This window comes from Budorcas taxicolor, chromosome 21 (assembly GCF_023091745.1).
Source record: "Budorcas taxicolor isolate Tak-1 chromosome 21, Takin1.1, whole genome shotgun sequence".
Lineage (NCBI taxonomy): Eukaryota > Metazoa > Chordata > Mammalia > Artiodactyla > Bovidae > Budorcas > Budorcas taxicolor.
The window spans coordinates 27,059,679-27,086,724 of NC_068930.1; the positions used below are offsets into that span (position 1 = coordinate 27,059,679).

At 44.8% G+C, this 27,046-nt stretch overlaps 1 protein-coding gene across 1 annotated transcript; it reads right to left on the reverse strand.

The window, feature by feature from the left end:
• On the reverse strand, positions 1-26,983 carry BNC1 (basonuclin 1). The gene is given in 5 exon segments (XM_052659999.1): positions 1-682; positions 5,090-6,954; positions 9,334-9,569; positions 10,620-10,719; positions 26,885-26,983. Coding segments are annotated over 5 exon segments (2,982 nt in total).
• Positions 26,984-27,046: the final 63 nt, after the last annotated feature.

Genomic DNA, 27,046 nt, shown 5'->3' on the forward strand with positions numbered 1-27,046 from the left:
TTACCGCAGGTGACTAGGAGAGGAGGTGAGGCTTCTGTGCAGGTTGGGGTTCTGGCTGTGTCTGTTCCGGCTGCGGACAGATGAGAACATGGTGTTGCAGCCGGGGACCTTGCATTTGTGCAGCTGGCGGAGGTGCACGGTCTTGTAGTGGGCCCGGAAGGTCCCCTTATTGCTGTATGTCTTCTGACAGAGGTGACACGTCAGGGGCAGCCCGGAAGGGAAGCTGGTGAGGCTCTGGTCAGCCTTCCCCATCAGGACGCAGAGTGGGTAGTCCTCCGCGGGCACCAGGCCTGGCCCATCACAGCTCCCGTCGCAGTCCTCCGTGAGCACAGCGCCCTCCTCGCTGGCCCCATCTGAGTCCCAGGAGGAGTGGCTGCTGCTCTCCGACTTTACGCTCGAGGTAGTGCTCAGATCCAAGACGGTGCCCTCGCTGGGCAGACCAGAGGCATAGCTCTGTAGGCCGGCACTGTGGACCTGGGCTAGTGGGTACACCAGACTGCCCATCCGGCTCATCCCCTTGAAGATGACAGACGTCTGGGAGGCTTGTGGTGTGAAGGCTGCCTCTTGGTATGTCTCCTGGGCTGTATCTTTCAGGAGGTAAGCTGCCCGGAAGGGGTCTTCACTGCTCTCCAGCGCTTCTTGGGGCAATACTTTCTGGTGGAGGTTTAGGTTTGAACTGTGTCTACAAGAGTGAAAAGGTGGTTAGCAATGGGTAGGGCTGTCATCTTTGTTGTTTTAAAGACAGTCTTTGTTCTGAGTAGAGACACTAGGTAGATACCGGGAAAGCTTGTGGCGTGAGGGAAGTGACGCTAAGGGGCTCAGGATGCAGTGCCTGTATGGTAGACACTGCCCACTGCCGTCCATCGCTTGTCCCAAGTCAGCATCTGACCAGGGGAGTTGACAGAATGTGTAGTTCTCTTCAGCTTGCACAGTTTGACTGACATGTAAGTTCCTGTACCTCATCTTTGGAGAATGGCTAGACTGCTTCAGTTAGGCCCATTCAACTGGTACACTAAAACCAGGAGATCCCAGAAGAAAGCTGGTCACAAACAGTAAAGAACTAAGCAGAGGACTTTATTTCAATGAAACCAGGAGACACGCTCTTCTAGAGCTGTACTATCCCAAATAACGGCTACTCATAAGCAGCTACTGAGCGCCTGAAAGGTGACTAGTGTCATATACTGAAATAATATTTTGAATAGACTGAATGATAGGAAATACATTACTAAATTTACTTGTTTCTTTTCATTTCTTTTTTTTTTACTGTGGCTACCATAAAACATTAAGATTTCCTATGTGGCTTGCATCATGGACTAGAGCATCTGAATGAAACATCACCACATGGAAGTTCTTCAGGTGAGAGGCTAGAAGTGGTATATATGTGTGTGAGTGTGCGTGTGTGAAATTTAGTTCATATTTGCAACATTTCACTATATACCAGACAGGAATTTTGCAAGTGCAGCACTGTGAGCACACTGCCAATCACCCACCCAATGGTTAGTCCTGAAGGGCAGATAATGAGTATCCATTATGACACACGCCTTTTACTCATAATGTATCATTTGGATGTAACTTGTCAATCAATGCTGGCCTTGCTCAGAGATCCCCTAACTTCTAAGAAGCAAAAATATCCCTTACTACAAGGGCATATTCTCAAAGGTAGCTGGAGAATTATTCTGAGCAGGGAACATACCTCTTCCAATACAGATCAGGATGCATGCCAGGGTCAAACTGGGAAAAATATCCTCACCAAAATAACAAGAAATCTCCAAAGATGTCTTCAGTGGGGGGCTGTGGGGGGGATGTTACTCCAAGTGCATGAAATTTGTTACTCAACTTCTTTTTAATCCTTGTACACTTTCTTTTTTGGGGACATAATCAGAATTATATTCCCAGATCACCCACTTTGCAAGCAGCCCTTTTCCATTGCAACTCTGCCCTGTGATTATGTCAGCGTCCTGGGTTGAAGGGGCAGGTATGTCTCGGCAAAAAACCAGACACTAGATTGACAATTAGATTCCAGGATATACAAGTGGTCAAAAAAAGGTCAGACAAACACATTTACTGGAACCCCGTACAGATGTAAGAGGGATGTAACAGAGGGATGTGATGTAACAGAGGGAACCTCTGGGTCCTGTGCTCAACTCCTGAGGATTCTATGAACACCAAAAGCTAACACGTGGGCAGCGCTCTCTCCTTCTTAACCATCCTGAGGGTTAAATGCACTTTCCAAGGTGCCATGTCCCCTAAGGCCAGTGACAACCACATCTGCAAAACCCTGGGACCATGTGCTGGGCTTTCTGCTTCCAGGACTTTGCTAATGCTGTGCCTCCTGCCCAGGTCTGCATTTCTTCACTTCAACCTCAACCTCACACTCCAACTCTCCCCTCCCCTGCTCCTGACTATGTAGCTTAGCTGATACCAGTGGGTTTCAAAGTGTGATCTGGGTACCCTGAGTGGTCCCTGAGATCTTTTCAGGATGTCCCTCAAGTCAGACTCGTCTCATAACAATACTAAGACATGATTTTCCCTTTCAGCCTCATTCTCTCACTGGTGTGCATGTTTGTGTGCTAAGTCACTTCAGTTGGGTCTGACTCTTTGCAACCCCATGGACTGTAGTCCACCAGGCTCCTGTGTCCATAGGATTCTCCAGGCAAGAATACTGGAGTGGGCTGCCGTGCTGCTACTCCAGGGAATCATCCCACGACTCTTAAGTCTCCTGTACTGGCAGGTGGGTTCTTTACCACTAGTGCCGCCTGGAGTGGTATTCCAGAGGCCACATGACATGTGCTATTTCAATAGACTGAATGCAGAAGCTGACATGAGAATCCAGTCGTCTTCTACTAAAGATACTAGCAAAGAGTAAAACAAAGCCGCTTCTCACTAAAGCTCTTGATCCGGAAAATGTAATTTTTCATAAAATTGTAATAAACTGATTTATTAAGTGATGTGATGTACGTATTAATTTTCAGTTTTAATTTCTGACAGTAAATATTGATAGATATACACCCAAACAGACATAAGTTCTTGAGGTTTTAAGAATTCGTAAAGGGGTTGTGACATCAAAACTTTTGCAAGTGGTTGGTTTAGACATAATGCCATGTAAAAATGATTTATGGGAACCATCCCTAACTTCTCGAAGAATTCGGTGAGATGCCCTCCCACGTGCCCATTATAGTCTGTATCCCCCCAGTTATAGCAGCCTCCACAGTCAGTTGTAATCACCCGTGTACTACTGCCTCCCCACTGGCCTTTGTGGGCAGGGACTGTGTCCAGAGCACTTAACACAGGAGGTGATTAAACACTTGCAGTCCAAGTACCCACAGTGCTGTGGCAGTCCCCTTGATGGGTCCTAGGAAGTGCTGTGGGCAGTAGCCGTGGCTTGAAGACAGGAAGGCAGCTTCCCTCACAGCAACGCAATTCTCATCTCTGACTCAGAAAAATGGTGGTGGACCTGGGACTGCTAGCCAAGTCCTGTTCAAGATGGTATCGTTTTAATCACAGATTCCAGGGAAAACGCAGTGCCAGTTCTAGATTACTAGAATTAGTGGTTTACATTTAGCATGCAAGATGATTTCCTGTGGTGTGGGGAGGAGGCTCGCATCTCAGATAGATCCAAAAACAGGAAAATATTAAATATGTGAAAAATAAATATGAATAGTATCTTAAATACAATATGCCTTCTAACTTAGCAGGTGATGTAGGTCAGAACAATATCATAAATAACAAGGATAATCTGACTGACAGGACTATCCCTTCTTTATAACAACAGCTTATTCATGAACAAATTCTTCTCTCAGAGTCTGGAGGAGGAGGACCAGCTCACTAATTAGGTGTCCTGGAGGTTGGGTGCAACATCCAGCAACGGAAACAGGAATTTTAACAAATATCACCCCTGCCCTATCCTCTCTGCTCGAGACAATGAGTGTGTCCCTGTCCAGGAATGTGTGTGGGAGTCTATACCTTTTCGCCCTGTTAATAAATTAGGGGCTACAATTTGGACTAAGGCAATGGGGATGTTGAGCTGCTTGAAATAAAGCTTGTTTGGACAAATGCAACATTTTAATGTTCTGTGAACCATTTAGCATCTCTAACGCTGCAGGTGAGGGCTGGTTTCATCAGAGGGCTGGTTCTCTCCCTAAAGCCTCCTGGTATCATCTTTCGGTAAGCCTCCTCTTCCCTTTACAGGCTAGGGAGGTAGGCGACCTGAAGCATGTTTCTGCAACCCGAGTTCATCAAGAAAAATAAGACAGGAATGCCAGTGCTGTGTAACCACAGTGATGAGGGGTACTCTAACCCCTAGCAGTTGGCGAGCAGTCTGATAGAAAACCCAGCACCGACAGACCTCTCATCTTTCAACTACATGTCACAGACATGGAAATAACTTGTTAATTGCCTTTACTCTTTGATAGCTCAATATTTCAGACATCTTCAATCAGGCAGTTATTCTTCTTTTCAAATAGAGCAATTAAGTAGAAATCAGAGAAAATGCTTCATTCTGTGGACTTCAGTTTGAAATGAAAGTCAGACAAGCTTTGGGAAGCTACGATCCTAACGTGAAAAGCTCCCTGCCTCCCTTGCTCCTCTAATGTGTGACCTAGTTCATGGTTCCTGATATCCCAAACCACTGGGACCAGATGTGTTTCTGAATCCAGAATTCCTCAGGCTTTAGAAAGGCAAAGTGATGCATACACTGTGATATCACGGTAATGTCCCCATAAGAAATCCATTAACATTTCTGTACTGAATATATACAAAGCCCCACACAAAGGGAGACTCTAAAAGATCAGAGAGCCTCATGTCATTTCATGTCAGGTCTTGTGACTGAATGAGTTTAAACACTGGAGCTGAAGACGCAGGGACCTGGGTCTACAGGACACTCTTCTCAGACCATGGCCCCTGGAATAGCTCAGTGTCCCCTGGGAACTTCGCAATGCAAACCTTCATATCCAGTCCCAGACCTGCTGTGACAGAAAGAGTAGGGGTGAGGCTCTGAAGTCTGCTTTAATGACCCTCCCGGTGATTCAGGTGCATATTAAAGATTAAGACCCATTGCCCTGGAAGCAAAGATCGCCGCCAGGTGTCTTACCTGTCCCTGCTCCTGCGGGAGGGGAAGGTAGCCTTGCAGCCCTCCACTGTGCACGTGTGCATTTCCCGGGAGTGAATGTTTTTCTGATGCATCTTCACACCGCAAGCGTTTTTAAAGGTCTTCTTGCAGATGTCACATTGGAAGCGATTCTCCTCCTTTGACCTCACTGATGCTGGCTGACCCAAGTGCTCCGGCTCTTTGCAATCTTCAAAACAAGGAAAAGCCATTCCTTGGGTGGACAAGGCACCAAAGAGGCCCCCAGCCAGCAGGTGCTGCTGCAGTTTGATATAGTCGGGAAAAGGCATGCAGGGTTCCAGCCTGGGTGTGAGGTGAGGTTCACGGCCATCCTCCTCTGCGTCCCGTGGCACAGTGTTCAACACTGACTTCTGCCCAGTCTCCCTCTCCAAGTTGTGCGTGGCCTGCTCAGGAGTCTGGCGGATGGCTCCACTGGACTCAATTCCTGGCCCGAGACAGCAGGGCCTCTCTTCCTCAAGGCGAGGCCTCTCGGAGCTCCCTGCTGGCGTGTGCAGCTCCTCTGGGGCTCCATCTGACTGGGGGCTGCAGGTCTCCGGCTCGTCTTCACTGACCACCTGCAGGGGCATGTCTTCGTCAGAGCTCAGAGGCTGCCCCTTCTCGTCTGCTGTCTCCACGGTCTCCTTCTCTATTTTGATGGGCATACTGGACTTGCGGGATTTCTTCTTGGGCAGGGTGTCAAATGGCGCTTCGTTGGAAGCCAGCTGTTCCGGGATGGACGAGGACAGCAGAGGGAGGGAGGGCAGCATCCCAGGGGTGTTGGCCAGCTCGGCCGGAGTGGCTGGGCTGCGGTAGAAAGGCAGGACTGGCTGGACAGTCTTCAGGTTGGGGAAGAGCACCCCGTTGTGGCTGAGGCTTGGGAAGGTGGGCTGGCTCCGGGAGTCTTCCACGGGCCCCACGTAGCTGGGGAGAGGCCGGCAGTCTGGAGGGGTCACCCTGCGGCCGGGGCGCCTGGTGCTCTCCGGGGCAGCCAGCGTCAGGCCGCTCCTCAGGTCTCTGTCCCTGTTGTTTCTGTTCATTGGCATGTGCAGCCGGGGATTGGGGTTGGCGCTGTGGCGATTGCGGCTCCTCAGGGAGCTGAACACCATGTTGCAGCCTTCGATGGTGCACTTGTGCTTGATCTTCAGATGGACGGCGTTGTAGTGGATCTTCAGCGTGCCCTTGTCATAGAAGGTCTTCTCACATGCGGTACAGAACACCCGGCCTTTCTTTGTGCCCAGGCTGTTCCTCTCAGGCTTCACTTTGGCCTCTGGGGACAGCTGTGTCCTTTCAAGCTTCGTGACTATGCTGTATGAACTGGAGTCGCTGAAGTGGGTGCTGTCTTCCTTTTTGGTGACAGCATCGGGACAGTTGAGACACGGATCTTTTTCAACCTGAAATGGGGTAGAACTGGAAGTGAGGAAGCTGCTGTCAGGGAAGGCTCCATGGACTTCCTGTTTGGGGTCCTGGCTTTGGTCTTGACTCTGCTCTAGCACATAGGGATCAGGCAGTGACCCTATCAGTGCTGGGGGCAAGGGGTTGAAGAACTGGAAAGGCAGCATGAAGGTCATGTTGTTTATGAGGTTCTCGAAGGGGTGCACGCTGCTGGGGTTTCCTTTGTCCACGGGAGTGGGGAGGCTGGCACTCCGATGGCTGCAGCTCTCGATGAAAGCCCTGATGTCGACATTGGCTGAGGAAGGTGGGATGACAACAGACTGCTCTTCTTTCTCCTGAATTGCCATGAGCTCAACTATGGACTTGGTCTCTCCAAAACGAAGGAACTGCTGTAAGGTGGCCACCTCCTCCTCACTGGTCATGATGCTCCAGTGATCCAGCACTTTTCCCGATGCATCCTAAACCCAAACCAGAATTTAAAAGGACAATTAATTTACTGTTCCTTACCCTTCCCAGGTGGCTCAGCAGTAAAGAATCTTCCTGCAATGCAGGAGATGTGGGTTTGATCCCTGGGTCAGGAAGATCCCCTGGCATAGGAAATGGCAATCTACTCCAGTACTCTAGCCTGGAAAATCCCATGGACAGAGGAGCCAGGTGGGCTACAGGCCATGGGGTTGCAAAACATTCAGATATGACTGAACAACTAAACAGCAACCACCACAACCCTTTTCTCTAAGCAAGCAGTCATGCCATGTGGTTAGGGCCTCCACTAGCATCATGGGACACTTTTGTATATATTAGAAAAAGACACCCCTGGGAGTGCTGGGCTCGATAAGTTCAGTCCTCACTCACCCCACTTTCCTAGGAAAGAAACTCTCTGTGGAAAAATAAACCACAAATGTGAGTGGTGGTCCAGAAGATAGAAATAAAATTATATCACCCAAGCCTAAGGGAAGTTTGGTGATTATTTTCCAGTCTATTTCAAACCAATTGGTAGTCTTGAATTAGGCATTCAATTTTCTCCCACTAAAATTAAAATATGTATCATTTGAACAACAGTAATTTCTTTATCTAAAGAGTATAGATGGGAAATCAGGCCTAGATATAGCTCAAGTATTTATTTGCTGCAGGTTGAATGATCTTTCCCAAGCAACTAACATCAAAATACAAATGAACCTGTATTGATCTATTGCCTGCGTTCACAAAGCAGAGCGGTAATTACACTGGAGTGTGGGAGATTTTTCAAACTCTAGCAAGACCTAACTTTTCCCAAAACTACAATAAATATTTTATCACAGAACATGTATTTGATGGCCTACTGAGATTTTTCACAGTGCATGTAAGAGTTTTGAAGATGATGAGGAATGTAACATCATAAATTTTTCATGCGCTGGAGGTTCAAGGTAATTGATTCCATATTTTTAATCCTAACACTAGAAAGCAAGATTATTAGGATCATTAAATATTGATCTATGTCATAATGTAAGAGCATAATGCTGCTCTACATAAAAGGTGGTTTCTGGCCTGCTAGGGGTCCTGCACTCGAGGTGAGCCTACAGGGTTCCAGAGGAAGCCTGCAGGTGTTGTCAGAGTCAGAGAGAAATGGGTTCACATTTCCAGTCTGCTGCATGCAAACTGAGGGACTTCAGCAAGATCCAGAAGCACTCAGCCTCTGTTTTCCCACCTGGAAAATGGGGATAATCGACCTACCTTGTGAGATGACTAGAAGAGGGACTAAGTCAGTAAATGGTGGTTTTTCGTGCTTGTTTCAAGTTTATGGCCTAGCTGAGTTGGACTGAATGTATGTGAGTCTTGGAAATACATTCATCTGCCCATCTGATTGAAATTTTTACCAAAGTCAGCTGACATTTTCTAGCATAGTGACAGGGAAGAAATGCTGTAGCTGTTTCCTATGTCAGAAAAATCCAGGAAACATGTTCTTTGCCTGTGAAAACACTTTGACAGCCTCTCTGGATAGGAAGCATAAGGTCAACCCCTGGAACACAAAAGAGAGGTGAAACCACTCTGCAAAGAAGAGAGATGAGAAAAGGGATGAAAGGCATAGGATGATGGAGTGATGCAGAGAAGAGGCAAGAAGGCTGGAAGAGAACTGGTAGGAGAGACAATGAGCGAGAGCACGCCCACAGAACTATCACAAGTCACAGAGGCCTGGGAAGGATGATCACCAATTAGGTGGATGGCAGAGGGCTTTAAAGGACAGGGAGGCATGGGATGAAACTGAAACTGTCTGCTGTGCCTTTCTGCAATGTTAAGTTCCTCAACCCCCACCCTCAGTAAAACTGGAAACCAATGATGTCGTGTGTCAGTAAATGCTCTGAGGATGATAAAAGAAATGGAGCAGTGCCAAGGATGGGGCCAACGGCTGACTGTGCGAGTGAGTGTGCAATGTTGACTGTGCAAGCTGGCAAGTGAAACCCAAATCAGAGAACATGTAATGGTCCAACTCCCTGAAGTCTAACAGATACCAGTGCCTGTGTGCTCAGTTATGTCTGACTCTTTGCGACACCACGGACTATAGCCCACCAGGCTGCTCTGTCCATGGGATTTCCCAGGCAAGTATACTGGAGTGGGTTGCCATGCCCGCCTCCAGGAGATCTTCCCAACCCAGGGATCGAACTCACATCTCCTGCACTGGCAGGCAGGTTCTTTACCACTGTGCCACAAGGAAAGCAATGGATTTCTCCCTGAATGTGAGATAGGGCTGGGGCCAAGACGAATGACAATGAAAGGGAGGGATGACTACCGGCAGCTGGAGCACTGGTGGCACTGGGTTACACCTGTTCTGCTCTCGGGGAGTGGCACCCACATCCCCGTACCTGCAGCACGTATCCTCGGATGTAATCCTGGAGGGTCCAGTCCAAGGCGTGCAGGATCTGGAGGACTTCGTCTTGCTTCAGCACACTGAAGAGCCGGTCCAGAAGGATCTTCAGGCGGACAGGGATGGCCTGGGTCCCATAGAGCATGAGGCTGCTGATGTCGAACACCACGTTGGACTGGACGATCTCCACCTGGCTTGTGGGGTACATGGTGGGGATCCTCAGCTTACTCAGAGCTGAAAAAGGAAATTGAAAAAATGTTGTTTTTCAAGATTCTACCTTTAAGAGAAAAACACCGCTTGGGAAGTAGGCTAAGGGCTTAATCTCAGTTATTTGTGCCAATGGAAAAGCCACAAATATGCAAACAATTAATAATCTTAATGGCTATTTGCCTCCACGTTATTCAGAAGAACCTCTAAGACAAAATGGAGCGCCCTGAGAGGCCTCTTTTCCCCTTTCCTGTGGCATGCCTAAGGAGTACAACAGCCACAGGTAAGGACCACACCTGGGAAACTGGTAAAAATGAGGGCGGCAGGTGTGTAATCAAGAGGATGGAAAACCAGGAAGCACAGGGCCTGGGGGAGAAGCTAGACTTGGGTTCTCCCCCAACACCTCAGATTGGGGTGGAGCCCCAGTCTGGCACCCTCCAGATGTCAGGCTTGGCAATTGAGCCCATGCTGTCCAATGCAAGTCACCAGTCAAACACAGCTGTTCAAATTTAGATTTACATTAATTAACATTAAATAAAACTAAAAATTCAGCTCGCCCGTTATGCTAGTCACATTTCAAGGGCTCGCAGCCACATGTGGCTGGTGTAGTGCTGGGTTGTCAGCACTACAGGAATAAAAACACAGGAAGTTCCTATTAAACTTGAATATAGGTTTCAGATAAACAACAAATAACTGGGATATACTTAAACCAAAAATATTAATTGGGATATACTTAGGCTAAAAAAATAATAGTTTAACTGAAATTCAAATTCAACTGAGCATTCTGATTTTTCATCTAGCAACCCTGGGCTAGAGGCTACTTACTGTATATGCAGAGAATATTTCTTTCATTGCAGAACAGCCCTGAAGCACCACTTTCTACATCTTCAGAAGGCAGTGGATAAACACTTTTCAGAGTTAAGATCCAAAGAGATAACACATATAAAGCTCTTAGCCTGTTTCCTGGCACACAGCAGTAACTTCAGATGTTAGCTGTCATTCATGGATATTAAACCTGTTCCTGAGTAACTGCGTTAGTTAGAGGAAACACTACAGGCCAAGGGGGGAAATGGTTACCGTGAGCCACCCATCCATGTCTGCACTGCTCACACTGACGGTGGTTGATCTTCCCTGGTTTGAAGCTTTGGCAGCTGCAGTTCAGAGTACAGCCAATAGCCTACAAGAGAGAACATGGGGACACCCGGGATGTTAGTGATGTGTGGAACACACACAGCATCTACAGGACAGAACACATTCCTCCACTGAGCAGCACTGGCTAAATGACCTATGCCCACTCCATGCCAGACCCGGACATGCATACTGTCCCCTGAAAAGAGGTGCAGCTCCCTGGAGACAGCAAACACACTACACAGATATTCCACATGCAAGGATAGGTTACAACCCTAGAACTCTTTATAAGAAAGGATTACAGGCAGGAAGGAGATAGCCTGCTTATTATGGAAAGGGCATGGAAAGGTGAAGAAGAGTCACATTCTCACTAAATCTATAAGTTGACCAGAACACCAACCCAGAAAGGGATACTGGGGCTGCCTTGAAACAAACAAATAGGAGAATGACCCGAACTGAGAGTGATGCACATGTGTACTTCGTTACTCCCTCCCCCAACAGGGTAGATGCTGAATATCATGACAGATCTGGGGACATGCAACGGCTGACCACACCAAGGATCATTCCTTGACTCCGCTGACTGGACTGTGTGATTGACAGCCAGATGCAGGCTGGACAAGCCCTGCACCAATGCCCAGGTGCAGGTTAAGGTGGTGGGTGTGGCGTGGGAGTGTGGAGTGTGCAAGCATACGACTGAAATGGAAGATACAGATGTAGGTGTCAACAAAGTTCTAGGGTTAAGAACAGAGGTTCACATATATTTTTAAGATGGATTTTTCAAAAGGGGATAAGAGGCTTGAGGAATGTAATCTATTATTAAAGAGAAAAAGCTCTCACTGGAGCTCTGTCAGTGAGATTTCTGGGAGGAGGTGCTGGATGGAATCATACGGTTCGAGAGAGCTTGGACAGCTGGGGAGTGCCTGGGTGTTTGCAGGCATGAGAAAGCCCTACGACTGGGGGTTTAACCTCCATGTGACCATTAAGGGACTGTGTGGCCTTGTGTGCGGACAGGGAAGGAGAGAATCTGGCCAAGGACACATTAAGGAGCATATTAACTAGCCTTCACTTAAAAATCAGTTGTTGGTAGGAGTGTAAAATGGTGCAGCCACTTTGGAAAATAGTCTGACCGATCCTCAAAAACACAGTTACCTTACAACCAACTGATTCTACTCCTAGGTTTAAGCCCAAGAGAACTGAAAACCTATGTCTACACAAAACTTGTACCTGAACTTTAAAATCAGCATTATTTACTAGCCTCAAAGTGGAAACCACCACCATATATATTGATTGATGAACAGATATTCAAAATGTGGTATGTCCATACAATGGGATATCACTAGGCAATAGGAAAGAATGAAGTACTGATACCTGCTAGAACATGTGTGAACTCTGAAAACATTTATGATAATGAAAGAAACCAAGTACGAAAGGTCACAGGCTGAATGATTCGCAATTTATGTGAAACGTCAAGAACAGGCTAATCCATAGAGACCCAAAGCAGACCAGCGGTTACTGGGGTTGTGGGGAGCAGGTAGGATGAGGAGTGACTGCTAATGGGAAAGGGTTATTTTTTTAATTGTTTTCATTGTTTTTAAAGACAGCTTTAAGTTGAGACTATATTACTAGTTCACATATCATACAACACCCATTTAAAGTAAACAAATGATTTTTAGAATATTCAGAGTTGAACAACCATCATCACAATACAATTTTAGAACATTTCCATCATCCCCAAAAGAAACCCTGTGAACAAGTTTATGATAGACATATGCTTTCATTTCTTTTGGATATATTCCTAGGAGTGGAACTGAGTGATCATATAGTAACTCTATGTTTAACTTTCTGAGAAACCCCCAAACTGTTTTTAAAGGTTTATTTTCCCACCAAGGTATGAGGGTTCTGATTTCTCCACATCCTCGCCAACACTAGTTATGGTTTGTTTTTCTATTGTAGTTATCCTAGTGGGAATGAGGTGGTATCTCCTTGTGTTTTGATCTACATTTCTCTGATGGCTAATGGTGTTCAGCATCTTTTCAAGTGCTCGGTGGCCATCTGTGTGTCTATTCAGATCTTGTGCCCATTTTTAAATTGGGTTGTATTTTTAGTATTGTGTCATAAGAGTTCTTTATATATGCTAGGTACAAGTTCCTTACCAGATATATGAGTGGCAAATACTTTCTCCAATCCTTGGATTATCCTTTTACTTTCTGCATGATATCCTTTGAAACACAGATGTTTTCAATTTTGACCAGTTTCTTTTTGAGGTAATGGAATGTTCTAAAGTTCTTAGATAGCAGTGATGCTGCACAGCTCAATGAATACAGTGAAACCACTCAGTTGACTTTTATGGTATGTGAATTGTATTTTGATAAAAATATAATTTTTAAAAATCAGCCCACCACACTATTAGAATGGTCGAAATCCAGAACACTGACAGTATCAAGAGACTCGGAGGATGTGGAGCAACAGAAATCTCATACATTGCTGATGACAACACAAAACATAAAGCAACTGTGAAACTCAGTTTGGTGGTTTCTTACAGAACTAAACACACTCTTACCACACAGCCCAGTAAACTGCATTCCTTGGAATTTAAAGGCATTGAAAATCACACAAAAACTGCACATGGATATTTATAGCAGCTTTCTTCATAATTTCTAAGATTTAGAAGCAACCAAGATGTCCTTTAGCAGGCAAACAGATAAATAAACTGTGGTATGCCCAAACAACAGAATATTATTCAGCATTAAAAGACATGAACTATAAAGCCATGAAAAGACATGGATGAAAAGTAAATGTGCATTACTAATTGAAAGAAGCCAATCTGAAAAGACTACATACTGCACGATTCCAACTATATAACATTCTGGAAAAGGCAGAACTATGGAGACAGAAAAAGTTGGCTTAAAGCTCAGCATTCAGAAAACTAAGATCACGCATTCGGTCCCATCACTTCATGGCAAATAGATGGGCAAACAGTGGAAACAGTGGCTGACTTTATTTTTTGGGCTTCAAAACCACTGCAGATGGTGACGGTAGCCATGAAATTAAAAGACGCTTACTCCTTGGAAGGAAAGTTATGACCAACCTGGACAGCATATTAAAAAGCATAGACATTATTTTGCCAACAAAGGTCCGTCTAGTCGAGGCTATGGTTTTTCCAATGGTCATGTATGGATGTGAAAGTCGGACTATAAAGAAAGCTGAGCACCGAGGAATGGATGCTCTTGAACTGCGGTATTGGAGAAGGCTCTTGAGAGTCCCTTGGACTGCAAGGAGATCCAACCAGTCCATCCTAAAGGAGATCAGTCCTGGGTGTTCATTGGAAGGACTGATGTTGAAGCCGAAACTCCAATACTTTGGCCACCTGATGTGAAGCGCTGACTCATTGGAAAAGACCCTGATGCTGGGAAAGATTGAAGGCAGGAGGAGAAGGGGACGACAGAGGATGAGATGGTTGGATGGCATCACCGACTCAATGGACATGAGTTTGGGTAAACTCCAGGAGTTGGTGATGGACAGGGAGGCCTGGTGTGCTGCGGTCCATGGGATCACAAAGAGTCGGACACAACTGAGCAACTGAACTGAACTGATGGAGACAGAAAAAAGACCAGTGGTTGCCAGGGGCTTGACAGGAGTTGGGGAATGAATAGGTAAAACACAAGAGGGCGTTGAAAATGCTTCGTACAATGATATAATGATAGATACCCAATGTTGTACATGTTTTTCAAACCCGCAGGATGTACAACAACAAGCAAGAACTCTGAGGTTAAACCATGGATTTTGGGTGATTGTGATCTGTCAATGCTGGTTCATCAATTGTTATCAACCAGTGAGGGATGTTGAAAATAGGGCAGGCTATGTCTATGTGGATGTAGGGGTTATATGGGAAATCTTTGTATTGCGTTGGCCAAAAAATTTGCTTCCATTTTTCGGTAAGAAGTTACCAAAAAACTCAAAGTTTTTGGACAGTGCAACACTCTCCTTTCAAATCTTCTGTGAATCTAAAACTGTACTAAAAAAAAAAAAGTCTTTTTAAAAAAATCAGTGACCTTACTTAAATACAGGTTAAAATTGGCATGATTTGAATGTTTTCTATAGTTTCTTTTGGATTACAATGGGCCTGAACAGAAGAACTATACAGAGATCTTCAGGTGAAGGAATAAGGCTGCTGATAACTGAGGTGCAGCAGGTAGCAACAGTGTTACCCAGTCTCTTCTAGAGGCTATGGAAAAATAGGGAATCTAGGGGAAAACGGCTTCACTCTGTACTAAGTTATAGACTGTAGCACAGAGAACTCCAGACGACCAAAACAGTCTCTCACTCTAACCATTCTCAGCTGGGGTACACCATCCCCAAAAGGTGAGAACTGGTCTATTCTTTGTATGTGTAATGCACACACATACATACATAAACAGATATACAGTAGATGGCGTGACACTAAAATTTCATTGGGGGAGGCACAGTTAGGAAAAAAATTTCCCAAGTCTCCTTAGATATGTGTGGGAGTGAATAATAAAAAAGATTGAGAAATATTGCTCTAATGAAAGACATTATATTACTTTTTCATTATAGAGTTTCTATTTGTGTATATACATAGACAAATGTATTACATACATAAACACACACATCTAGACTCATATATACATAATTATATAGTTATCTTGGCTGGAAGTGAAAGGATAAAGATGAGTGATGGTTTAATTTCTATTACACAGTCAAAATTTAGAAGAGCATCATTAGGTTAGTTTGTGGCATTCCTATGTCGTCCAGCTTCTAAACTTCTGCAACTCTCTGAACATCAGCTCACAGGTGAGCCAATCATCTATATTCTTTTTTTTTTTTTTCACAGATCTCAATAGCTACCAGCACACTAAGCACTAAACTTCTGAAATATTTCACCACCTACATTCTACAAATATGACTGTCTTCAAGGAAATTTTTAAAAGAAGAAAAGTTCTTATTTTGGATAATGTCCCTCAAGATGCATTCACTCTTTAAAAACAAGGTATCTGAACTATACAAAGTGAATTCACATTTCAAAAAACAGGACCTATCTGAATCAGAGAACGATGTCCTTGAGCACACACCTCCTCTACACCCTAAAGGGTGCTTGAAAAGCTCACTCCTTCGGACCCAGCACAGCAAAACTATAGAAGGAACAATTCCAAACTCATTTCATAGCCTAAGGTTGAAAGTAATTTTTTCTGCATCTCCTGACACTAAGTCAGGATTTCGCCAGCATCACAGACATTCTGAGCTGGGTAATTCTCTGTGATGGAGGGCTGTCCTGTGCATTGTAGGATACTGAGAAGCAACCACGGTGTCTACCACAGTAACACCTCCCCTCGTCCCCAGCTGTGAAAACCAAAAAGTCTCCAGACATTGCCAAATGGCCCCAGCTGAGACTCCGTGATCTAACGTGACTATTCAGATACAGAAGATTCTAGTTTGGGGCCTTAATTTTAATTTTAATCTATAATTCCAGTGTATGAATGCTGCTTTATTAAAAAAAATCATGTAGTTCTATATGAACTTATTTGAATAAGGCTTAATAAAGCTCATTAAACATCTATGGAAATACATTTCAGAGGAATTATTTATGAACTAAAAACAGCTGATTACAGCATCTAAGAAAACTTCCAATATTAAAGTCCTTGGGTTTTTCCACCCATCTCAGAATTCCACGATGTAGTAGAATTATAGCACCATTATCTAAAGACAAATTAACACTCCTAGAGTGAAATCAAACCAAAAATTCTAATTATAGGACGAAAAGTACTCATGTAAATCAAAATGGAAAACTGTTAAAACTTACATCCTTTCTTTTAGATTTTGATACTCATTCCATTCTTCAGAAACATAAAGCAGATGTTTACCACATTCTGAATTCATCAAGGCATGATTATGCTTTTTACGCACTCATTTTAATCAGACTATTTCTGAATTGTTATTAGTCACTTTGATGCTCTACAAATCAACATTCAAAATTCTGGCTTGCTTTTTTGTCACTGACATTTGCTCATTCATCCACCCAGAAATTACTGACACACCTAGCACGGGATGGATGCTTTAGTTATTTGCAGTCGTGGGCTGGCAAGTCTGGAAAGTTATGACCTAGATAGTAGGTAGATTTGAGGGCCCCACTTCCTCTTCTGGATACCTGTGATCTACCTTGAGCATGGCTGGATGCTGCCATGGGCCTCTTGTCAGAAAGGCTGACTGCAGTTCCTAGCAGCAGCCAGGATGGGCGTATGCACAGACATCCACTGCTGGACAGTGCGGGCCTTTGATGGGATTTGAATTATTGAGCTTGAGAACAGAAACTACCCACTTCAAAGCTATTTTCATCTGTAGTACATGCAAACATTTTCATATCACTGAAGATAAATTCAGGGGGATACTCTTGGGGGACCAGATGGAATGGGGCAGGGGAAAAATCAGAGGACTTCTGGGGACTTTCAGACTGACCATCTGAGGGGAGTCATTTGTAATCTGGCTCAGGAACATAACTGAATGATATACCAGCCAGACAGCTTTGTAGCATCAAGTTAATCTGCCTTAATAGTACCCACCAGCCACATGCGGCTATTTAAAATTAATTAAAATAAAAATTCAGTTTTTTAGTCACTCTAGTCACATTTCAAGTGCTCAGGAGCCACAGGTGGCCAGTGGTTACTGCACAGGACAGCAGAGACAAGAACATTTCCATCATCACACAAAATCCTACTGGACAGTTCTGAGTCCAACGGTGAGACGAGCTACTCTTCCAGCATCTGTCTGTCCACACAGTGGCATTCGTATGGAATAGGTGATCTCATTCAGTCTGTACTGCCTCACTGTGGGGCAGGAATTATTCTCAGGAAACTTAAATTTATGGAAGATTTGTAATCTGCACAAGGTCACACAGTTTGTGATGGTGATTATTTATCATGTGTGAGGGACTGTAGTAAGCAGTACCTATGAGCTATCTCATTTCTTACTTTAACCACCCCATTTTATAGATGAGGAAGCTGAAGAACTTCCGGGCTACTTGAAAGTGGTCTCTAATTTGGATATTGAGGGCAGATTATATCTTGGAATACCAATATTTGGTACTAACTGCATTTGTATTTATGGTTTCATTTAATCTCAACGGCAACTATAAGAATATTAAATTTTCGCATGGTAAAGAAACCCCATTCACTGAATAAATATTTACTGTTTATGAGCCAGGCTTTCTAAACTCTGGTGGCTAAAGTGTTGAATGAGAATGGTAAGTCCTTGCCCTTGAGGAGGAGGGAGACAGAATAAACAAGTAAACAGACAAAATCTTTTCAGAATAAGGCAGGTGCTATTAAAGAAACATGCAGAAAGCTTTGCTAGCAACTTTCCTGGGTGGCATAGGGAGGCGGGGTAGTGCCTTTCAAACAGAGTCATCATTAAAAGCTTTTGAAGAGAAGACTCCTAAACTGAGTTACAAGGGATGGCAAAGGGCCAGTAAAGAACTGGAGACCGAAGGCAGAGAGCAGAGCAAGTGCAAAGGCTCTGGGGCATGAAAAGAGGCTGGAGGTGTTCAGGGAACAGAAAGAGGCCAGGGCAGCTGGAGCGGAGTTACCAGGTCCATGGTAGGAAATGACAGTCAGAAAGGTAACAGAACCACTCTGCACAGGATCTCATGCGGCAGGCCAAGGAGTACGGATTTTGTCCTGAGTCTAACAGTGAGTCGTTGAAAACAGTATGAAACTATTAATATTAATATAATGTGATTTGCCTGCTAAAGTGACACCTCTGGATGCATAGCTGGGGAAACTGAGCTCCTTCCTAAACTCCTTCTCATCATACTGAGCATCTTTCTCTGAGAGACACTGCAATCTACAACTGACCTCAGTCTATATCTCGCTTCCTGTTGAGCCATACAGCCTTCAGCTCCATGTCTTGGATTCTTTGACTATAAAGCAGGCTGGATATCTGTTCCTGCCAACCTCTAAGGCTGATCAGCCACATTAATGAGGATATACAGATAGAGAGCGGAAAAGACCAAAGAGCACAGCAAAACTGCTGTTGCTACCAGGCCTATGACAGATCTTAGGTCCTCTGGGCTCTGATGATCTGACTCTGCACAGACAGAGCTACCAAAAATACCCATGATAAAAACGTCCCAAAAAGTTGTTCCATAATGAATCATCCCTGAAAGAGGCAACAAGACAAGTGAAACTCCAAACCTTGTGGCTAGCATTGGGTCTGCTATTCTGTAAGATTTCCAACTGGTATTAAGAGAATAAGGAATGAACCAATTAGAGAGCTGCACCACGCTTATTAATTACAGACACACATCCAATATCCTTTGCCTGATCTGCCTTGGTAAAGAATCTGCCTGTAATGCATGAGACCCAGGTTTGATCCCTGGATGGGGAAGATCCCTGGAGAAGGTAACGGCAACCCACTCCAGTATTCTTGCCTGGACAGAGGACCTGGCGGGCTACAGTCCATGGGGTTGCAAAGTCCAGTTAGTTGCTCATGATGGAGCAACTAACAGTTTTGGCAGCTAGATCACTAAGGACTGACGTGTGTAAGTATAAGTTGTTGGATAGAGGTTTACAGAAAGCTCTTTACAAATGGGAGCTGACTCAGCCAGGGGACTTTTTTTGCCATTCTTCCTTCTTCCCTCTTGGAACAACATAGGTGCAAACATGAGCCCAACCTTGAAATCAGGCCCTAAGGATGGCTGAGCAGAAAGGATGGCAACTATTATTTAGGAGCTTTTTCACTAAGCAGCAGCCAAGTGCCATTCCTAATTTACACACTGATCTTCCTATCGACTCTTGAGAGTCCCTTGGATAGCAATGAGATTAAACTAGTCAATCCTAAAGTCACTGGAAGGACTGATGCTGAAGCTGCTGATCCAATACTTTGGCCACCTGACGCGAAGAGCTGACTCACTAGAAAAGACTCTGATGCTGGGAAAGACTGAAGGCAAAAGAAGAGGGTGGCAGAGGATGAGATGGTTGGATGGCATCCCCAGTTCACATGGGTGAACTCCTGGAGATGGTGAGGGACATGAAGGCCTGGCATGCTGCAGTCCATGGGGTCACAAAGAGTTAGACACGACTTAGTCACTGAACAACAACTTCTATTGACTGTGGAGAAGGAAACATACAAATTACGTAAAAAAATCTGCTATTAATAGTAGAGATCACTGAGGCCAAGTTTAGAGTTTATGGTCCTCTCTTTGAGTGTGAGATTCTAAGGCTGGGCCAGATTCTCAGTTCTAAGCATCATAATTTCCCAACTTGAAATCAAAGGATCTGGTCTGATAAATCACAAATCACTTTTTAAAAGTCACTAAGCTTTGGAGGAAAAGTGATTCAGGTTGTTCCAAACTGTATTTTTAAATGTTGAATATAGACAATTGCTTTTCATATGTTTGAGTCCTGGAAATCTACGCTGCATATCAAAAACTGCCAATCTATAATACAAAACATCTTCTAAAGTGGCTGGACCACCCTTACTTTTGGGGAGAGGACTTCTTTCTTTTCATTTACAGTGACAATGCATTTCCATTCTCTCCTGGGTGCAGATCTAGCCTTCCTAGTTTGGAAAAATGCTTGATTCAAGGGTGGGAGATCTCTATCCCATTGCTCTTTGCCTCTTATACACATTTTGCACTTCTAACTTCTCTTACTAGAATTAGCTTTTTGTTGTTGTTCCCTACTTTCCCTCCTGCCATTTTTCTCTAACTTCTTCCACTTTCCATTAAATTTTTCTAACATATGCAAACCCACAGAGTTACAACTAGGATTCTAAAAGTAGTGTCAGGTATCCCAGGACAACTGGGGTGAAGGGAGAAGAAAATCCATGTGGTCCTTTTGTGTGAGGCAGTTTATCTGCTGCTGGCAGCACCATACTGAAGTCCACCTGGAGAACTCTACATGGACCAGAAGTGCATCATGCCACCGTCTTCCATAGCAGTTTGACAAAATGAAACCAAAATCTTTAGGAATTTTTTTTTTCTGTCGGGGACGGGGGAGTGTCATTATTTGTTTTTAACAAGTAATAGTTAACAGTGGGGAGCCTCGGGCAGACAGGAGGAGGAACTTCCAGTGTCTGCTCTAGGGGAGCAAGCACATGGCTTCATTGGGAAAGGAAAACCATGCATCCTGGTTGACCAAGAATTGCTGAACAGAGAATATGATTTGCTAAAAATTAGTGTGAGTCATTCAGTATTACTAGAACCTAGCAAATTCAAAAGATAGTAAAAACGAATGTAAAACTCACTGGCCACCTTTCGAGGATGCTATGGAACCAAAAAAATGGTAGAAAAAAAAAAAAAAGTAAAGAATCAAGCACGCATCCTTTTTTATACAAAATGTACTGCAGAGCAAGCAAATGGTTGATGAGGCAAAGACTCTCTTTAGAACATTCCAGTGAATAAATAAATGAAGAATTAGAATACTAGCATTCTGCAACTCTTAATGAAAAGACAACAACCAGGTCACTTGCCTCAGAGCTGGAGGATACATACTACTACATATGGGTGTTCTCGCCTCAGAAGTTCGAATCTGAATTAGATCAAGCCTTTTGGTACTGGGGATGGAGGAGTGCTTAAACTTTCCTCACAAAGATATCACAAGGATTGTGTGACATCCTTGTGTGACATCACAAGAAAACAAAACCCTAAATCCAGGCCGGGGAGTACTTCATAAGACAAATGACCCAGCTTTTTCAACAGGTAAATTACAAGGAAAAAAGTAAAATTTAAATTTGTAGATTAACAGACACAATTTATGGACCTTATTTGAATCCTGATTTGAACAAATCAATGATAATATAAACTTCAAGAGACAACTGAAGAAATCTGAACACTTAGAACTTTAACGACATTCCAAGTTATTGTTAATTTTTAGGTGCTATACAGTCAGTATACTGCATTTCTTTAAAAAGAGCTTTTTATTTTAGAGCTACATATTAAAATATTTATGAATCAAACAGTATGAATGTTCAGGATTTGCTTCAAAGGAATTCAGTGTTGATGATGGTGAGGGAAATGGGTAGAAGAAACAGACGAAATGGGATTGGCTCAAAGTTGATCACTGTGGAACCCCCAAGCACGTATCACCAAGCATTCTTAAACTAATCTAATTTTGCTTAAAATTCTAAACAACAAAAAGGGAAAAAAAAAAGATAAATCAACACTCCACCTCTCCCCTCAATTTTAGTTTTGAGTAAGATGGTGTAGAGGGAGGGAGCAATGTTATGTAGAGGCCAGAGGAGTCTTCACGCTCTCAACAGTGCACGCAAGAAACACCACAGTCCTAGGCAAAGAGAAGGCTCACCCTGAACATGTGTGTCAGGCCCAGGAGGCTGATTTCTGTCATGGGCAATGAGAGCTGACTCAGAAAGGCAAAACAGGGTCGGGGTCGGGGTGGGCTGTCCAGATGGGCAGCCACGAGTCTCTCTCTTAGGTTCATGGAATCATCAGGTTCTTAACAATGGGAAGACAAGCGTTTACTGTGAGCATGGTTCAAAGAGGGATGTGAGAAGCCTCAGAAACCGGGAAGGTGGCATCTGCAATATAAAAATGACACTGAAGGAAAACGGACAGAATCTGGTTTCTCACTGCAAGGATGGGGATGAAAAGAGAGGCTGGTCAAAGAAGACTGAGAGAGTGGAGCAGGGTCTGGCAGAGAAAAGGGCAGGTGGGAGGTAGAACTCAGGGAACGGATGTTGGGCCAGGTCTACCTGTGAGTAGAAAGCATGCGTGACACACTTGGAGTGTTCTCTTGCTGCTCAGTTCAAAGAGGGAGATGGGGAAAATACTTGTTCTTTTGATCTCTATAAATCAAAGTATAAACTCTGTGCCAAACTAATTTAACAGCTGTGCCTTTTTTTTTCTTAAAATTATTAGTTCTAAAAACAGAAAATATAAAAAGCAGAAAAATATGCAAATAAGACCATAGAAGCCAAACCAAATATTTCTTCTTTAAAAAACCACGACAACAGCAACAAAAATCTATAGTTATATAAATGGTACAGATACATTTTTTTCTCCTTCATGTTTGAGAGAGAGCTCAGTTGTGATTTTCAGAAACCTTTGATAACAAAAAATGGAAGAATGTTATTCATGGAGGGAACTTCTGGACACAACCGTCAACCTAGGGAAAAAGCAATAAAAACCAAAACAAAAAAACCCAACACATTCACACTTCAGGATAATTCTAACTACACAAACCATGCAAGTTCACCTTTTCTACTGTTGCAAAATAATGATGAAATGAACATTACTAAGTAAAATTCTGCAAACCTTTCAGGGACTTACTGAGAACTAGATTTTAAAGACTATATTAAAAAAAAAAAAAAAATCCCGAGATTTTCCAAACGAAGTTTTTAAAAAGGAAAGATCAGATTTATGTATGCCATTCTGATCACAATCTTAACATTCAGCATGGTGTTACTGTGAAACAGAGTTGTCTGTATAAAAATTTTATACTCATAAGGAATAACGAAAGAAATAATCAGAGGGCTACAGAAGGAGAACAATACTTCTGGAAGTTGATGCAGCGTTGAAAACAACTTTGATGTTTGCTAGCACCTACTGAAGGATCACACGAAGAATCTGTAAGAGTACACAAACTAATATAACTCTGTGAAAAATGTTAGCAGCCTGGATTAAGTTTACTTGAGACAACCATTTCCTCCCACATAGGCTGTTTGGACCTGGCCTTCACAACATTTTATTTGTCTCTCTGTTCTCTCACATTAGCTAACTGAAATTATCAGCCCCCATCGGCAAGGCAGAATCCTCCTGTGATACGTTAGGCTGGTTTATAATCATGAGTCCATGTGTGGACTGGAATAGCGAAAGCGGGTTTGCTTATTCACGCGAAGTTTGAGGAGACCCCAAGTTGGACCCTGGCGAAGCAGGTCTGCTCTGTTTAGACCCACCCTTTCTGGATAAAATAGGCATGTGTCTGAGTAGAGAAATGGGGCTGCATCGTAATCTTGGAATTTCCAGAATTAGGAAAAAGGGCTTCAAAGAATGACAAGAGCAAATACGGTTTTTCAGGTGGAAACCGATGTAAAAGGCAAAAAAAAAAAAAAAAAAACGAGCCCTTTCCAGATGCCTCTTCTGTGCAGATCCAGTTATCTTAACATCTCTCAGAAAAGTCATCAAAAATAAAATATCTAAATAAATGAAATTTTAAAATCTATAGACTGCTCAGAATAGTAATTTTGAAAATCTATTGACTCTCTAAATCTCAACCTCAGATATCAAAAAGATGTGCTGCTCAGCACTGAGATTTTACCTTAGCTGTGATATTTCTCCTCCTTTTAAAACAGGACTGTTTCTGACAAAAGTAACTCATTCTAAATGACATCTGTAGAGGTGAAAATTCACCCCAGGGTAAAGCACTTGTTCCTCCTGCAAGTAATTTACTTCGTGGAACCTTCAGGGCAACTCTAATGGCCACTGTCAAAATAACTTCTAAAGCCATACACAAAAGCTAAAAGACACTTATACCCCTCACCCTGTACGCTGTGGTTTAACTGTACTGGCAAACTGAACTTTTCAAATGTCTTCCTATTTATATTTATCCCTAGGCGTTCATAAATAATAAGTGTATGCTTAAACGACAATTATGATTTGTCCCACAGGGAAACCCATATGGCTCTTCTCACCCAATAGGTTGGTTCATCCTTCTTTCCAAGCTGAGGTACAGAATGCCAGCATGGGCTTGGACACAGGCCTAACTGCTGCATGGGAGAGGTGTGAAAAATTAAAATAATATAAAGGTAACCCTCTGTGCAAACTTTATGCTTCTACTGCAATAATTCCATTTGAGTTAATGTCTAGTGTGAATTATAACCAGAAAAACAGATCATCATTCCACATTCCTGTAGATATCAACAGCCAAATCACCACTTCAAACTCATTACTGATTGAAAAAGAAGCATGATGCTAAATCCTTACAGTTCTGAAGGGAATACAACAATGGACATAGATGATATTCCAAATCAAATTATGCAGATGTCTGAACATGAGTTCCTAATATATGAGCAGTACTTGTGCTAAGTGAAGATTCCACCACTTCTCAGCATTTAGCTAAAACAGAACATGTTCAACCAACTTCCTTGGTGAAATAAAAGTCAGCAAACTTCTAAGGTGAGAAATCAAATAATGACACATCTTATTCTTTTAGGTATGCCACAAAGGATAAAGCTATTCATCAAAATTTATTTTAGCAAAAGTGGTGGCTATCTTTCTACACCTATTTAAAGCAAAAATCAAATCCTGGACAATCTGTAACATTTGAAGTAATGTTCTTTTACGTGATGCACGAAACTTTATTTTGACATATTCAATTTAAAGGAAATATTGATAAATCAAGAGATTTCGGGACAACGGAGAAGCCATATTAATCACTGAACAAAACTATTAACATATAAGCACATATTCGCAACCAAGAGTCTATGAAATCTTATGCCATGAAATCCAACAGCAAATTAAAATAAGGAACAGAAGGACACCAGAAAAAGAAATGACCTGTTAAATGCTGTTTTTCAATTCACTTACTGTCAAGCCAAAATCTTTGTTGCTTTGATAAGAAGAATATGCTTTAAAAAAAAAAGGTTGCTAAATCTGCTCTATGAATCCAAAGCTGTAGGAACACATATTTCCCCCTACACACACACACACACACACACACGCATACACACCGGGACAGGGATTCCCAGGACACCAGCGGGGCCTCTTTTAGGCCCCTTAAGTGTTAACAGCAGAGGCCTGGCTGCGACCAGGCGTCTGGCCCCATTTAAACGCCCTGTCTTCAGAGGGCTGCGGTGAGCACAGCCATAAAACGAGGGGACATTAGTGAACCTTAGCGTGTCTGATCCTCCCCCCAACAACAAACTCTACTCATACAATTAAGGCTGCTAGTTGGCATTCCATTTAACTGTCAAAGTCAGGCCGGTGGCAGCCCCGCCGCCACAAAGAGATGCCTTAAATGAGAAGAACATGTTTCTACACCGCATTTGAGAAAGTTTGGCTCCGAGCTATGCGCTGATTAATATCAGATCTCCTCCTTCACTCGCCGCTCTCGACAATCTTGTCACATCTGGCTGACAAATCCTTAGGAGCTTATGCAAAGCCGGGCGGCCGCTAGGGCTCGGGGTCTGGCCCGAGGGGCAGCGGGGACTACGCAGTGGCCGCCGCCCCCTCCTCCGCCCGCGGGGGGCCCCCGGTCCACTGCTCCGCCGGCCGGGACCCTGCTTGGGAGCGCGGGAGGAGGGAGGTCGCGGCACCTCCGAGCCGGGAAGCCGAGAGCGGCCCGCGATTCGACACCGCCGCCGGCTCCGCAGCCCGGTCCGGCCCGGTCACCCGCAGGCAGCCCGTCCCCCCCAAGGGCCAGAGCCCCGTTTGTTCGGCTCGGACGTGTAAACACTTGAGCCCGACCCCGATTCCCCGGGCTGCGGCAACATCTCGCGCTGAACCGTTCCGCGCACCCGGCAGGTCAGCTGGAACGTTTATAAAAACCTGACCCTGAACCCTCGACTCTCTGCTGTCCCGGGAAGCCCCTCGACTCGACCGCGTCTCCATTTGTAGTTCTGTACAAAAGACTCCCATCCCCATCCAACCACTCCATCTCGACAGAAGCCCCCGTCACTGCCCCTCGCCCGGCTCCGCAATTCTCTGAGGGACCCGAAGGCACGCTCAGTTCTCCAGAAACAAAATCCAGGTGAAAAACGGTCACTTTAAAATAGCAGCTATGTAATTAATTCTGCGGTAAGAGCGGTTGAAACAGTCCCAACGTCCTGGACCGAACAGTGGTGGAGGTGCTGAGGGGGCGGGAAAACGCGCGCAGGGAGGACGCGGCCGCCTGGTCCCTCCCGACCCCGCACTTTCGACGCTTCGACGCGGCCCCGGGGACGCCAGGGGCCCGCCCTCGCCCGCCGACCCGGGTCTTACACCCCGAGCGCGTCGGGCGGCTCCGGGGCGTCGGGCGAGACCGGTCCGGGCGCCCCCACGGGGCCTCCCCGCCGCGGAGGCGCTCCCCTCACGCCCGGCCCCGGGGAAGGGCCGCGCCGCCGCCGCCCCTGCCGCGCAGGTGGCCTTCGGGGAGGTGGCCCGGGGCGCGCCCCCGAGAACCCAGCGGCCCCGGATCCGAGTGGCGTCCCCGGCCGCCCCACCCCGCGCGCTGAGAGGGCCCCGCGTCCGCGGAGGGCGCCGTGCTTACCTCGGCCATCCTGCGGCCGCTGCAGTGCCGGGGCTACCGGCGCGTGTCCCCGTCCCGGCTCGCCCCGCGTCCGCCCCAGCTCGGCGGGCGCCGCCTCATCCAAGCTCCGGCCGTCGGGGCCCGCCGCGGCGAAGTGGGCGGCTCCCCGGGCGCCCCAGCCGC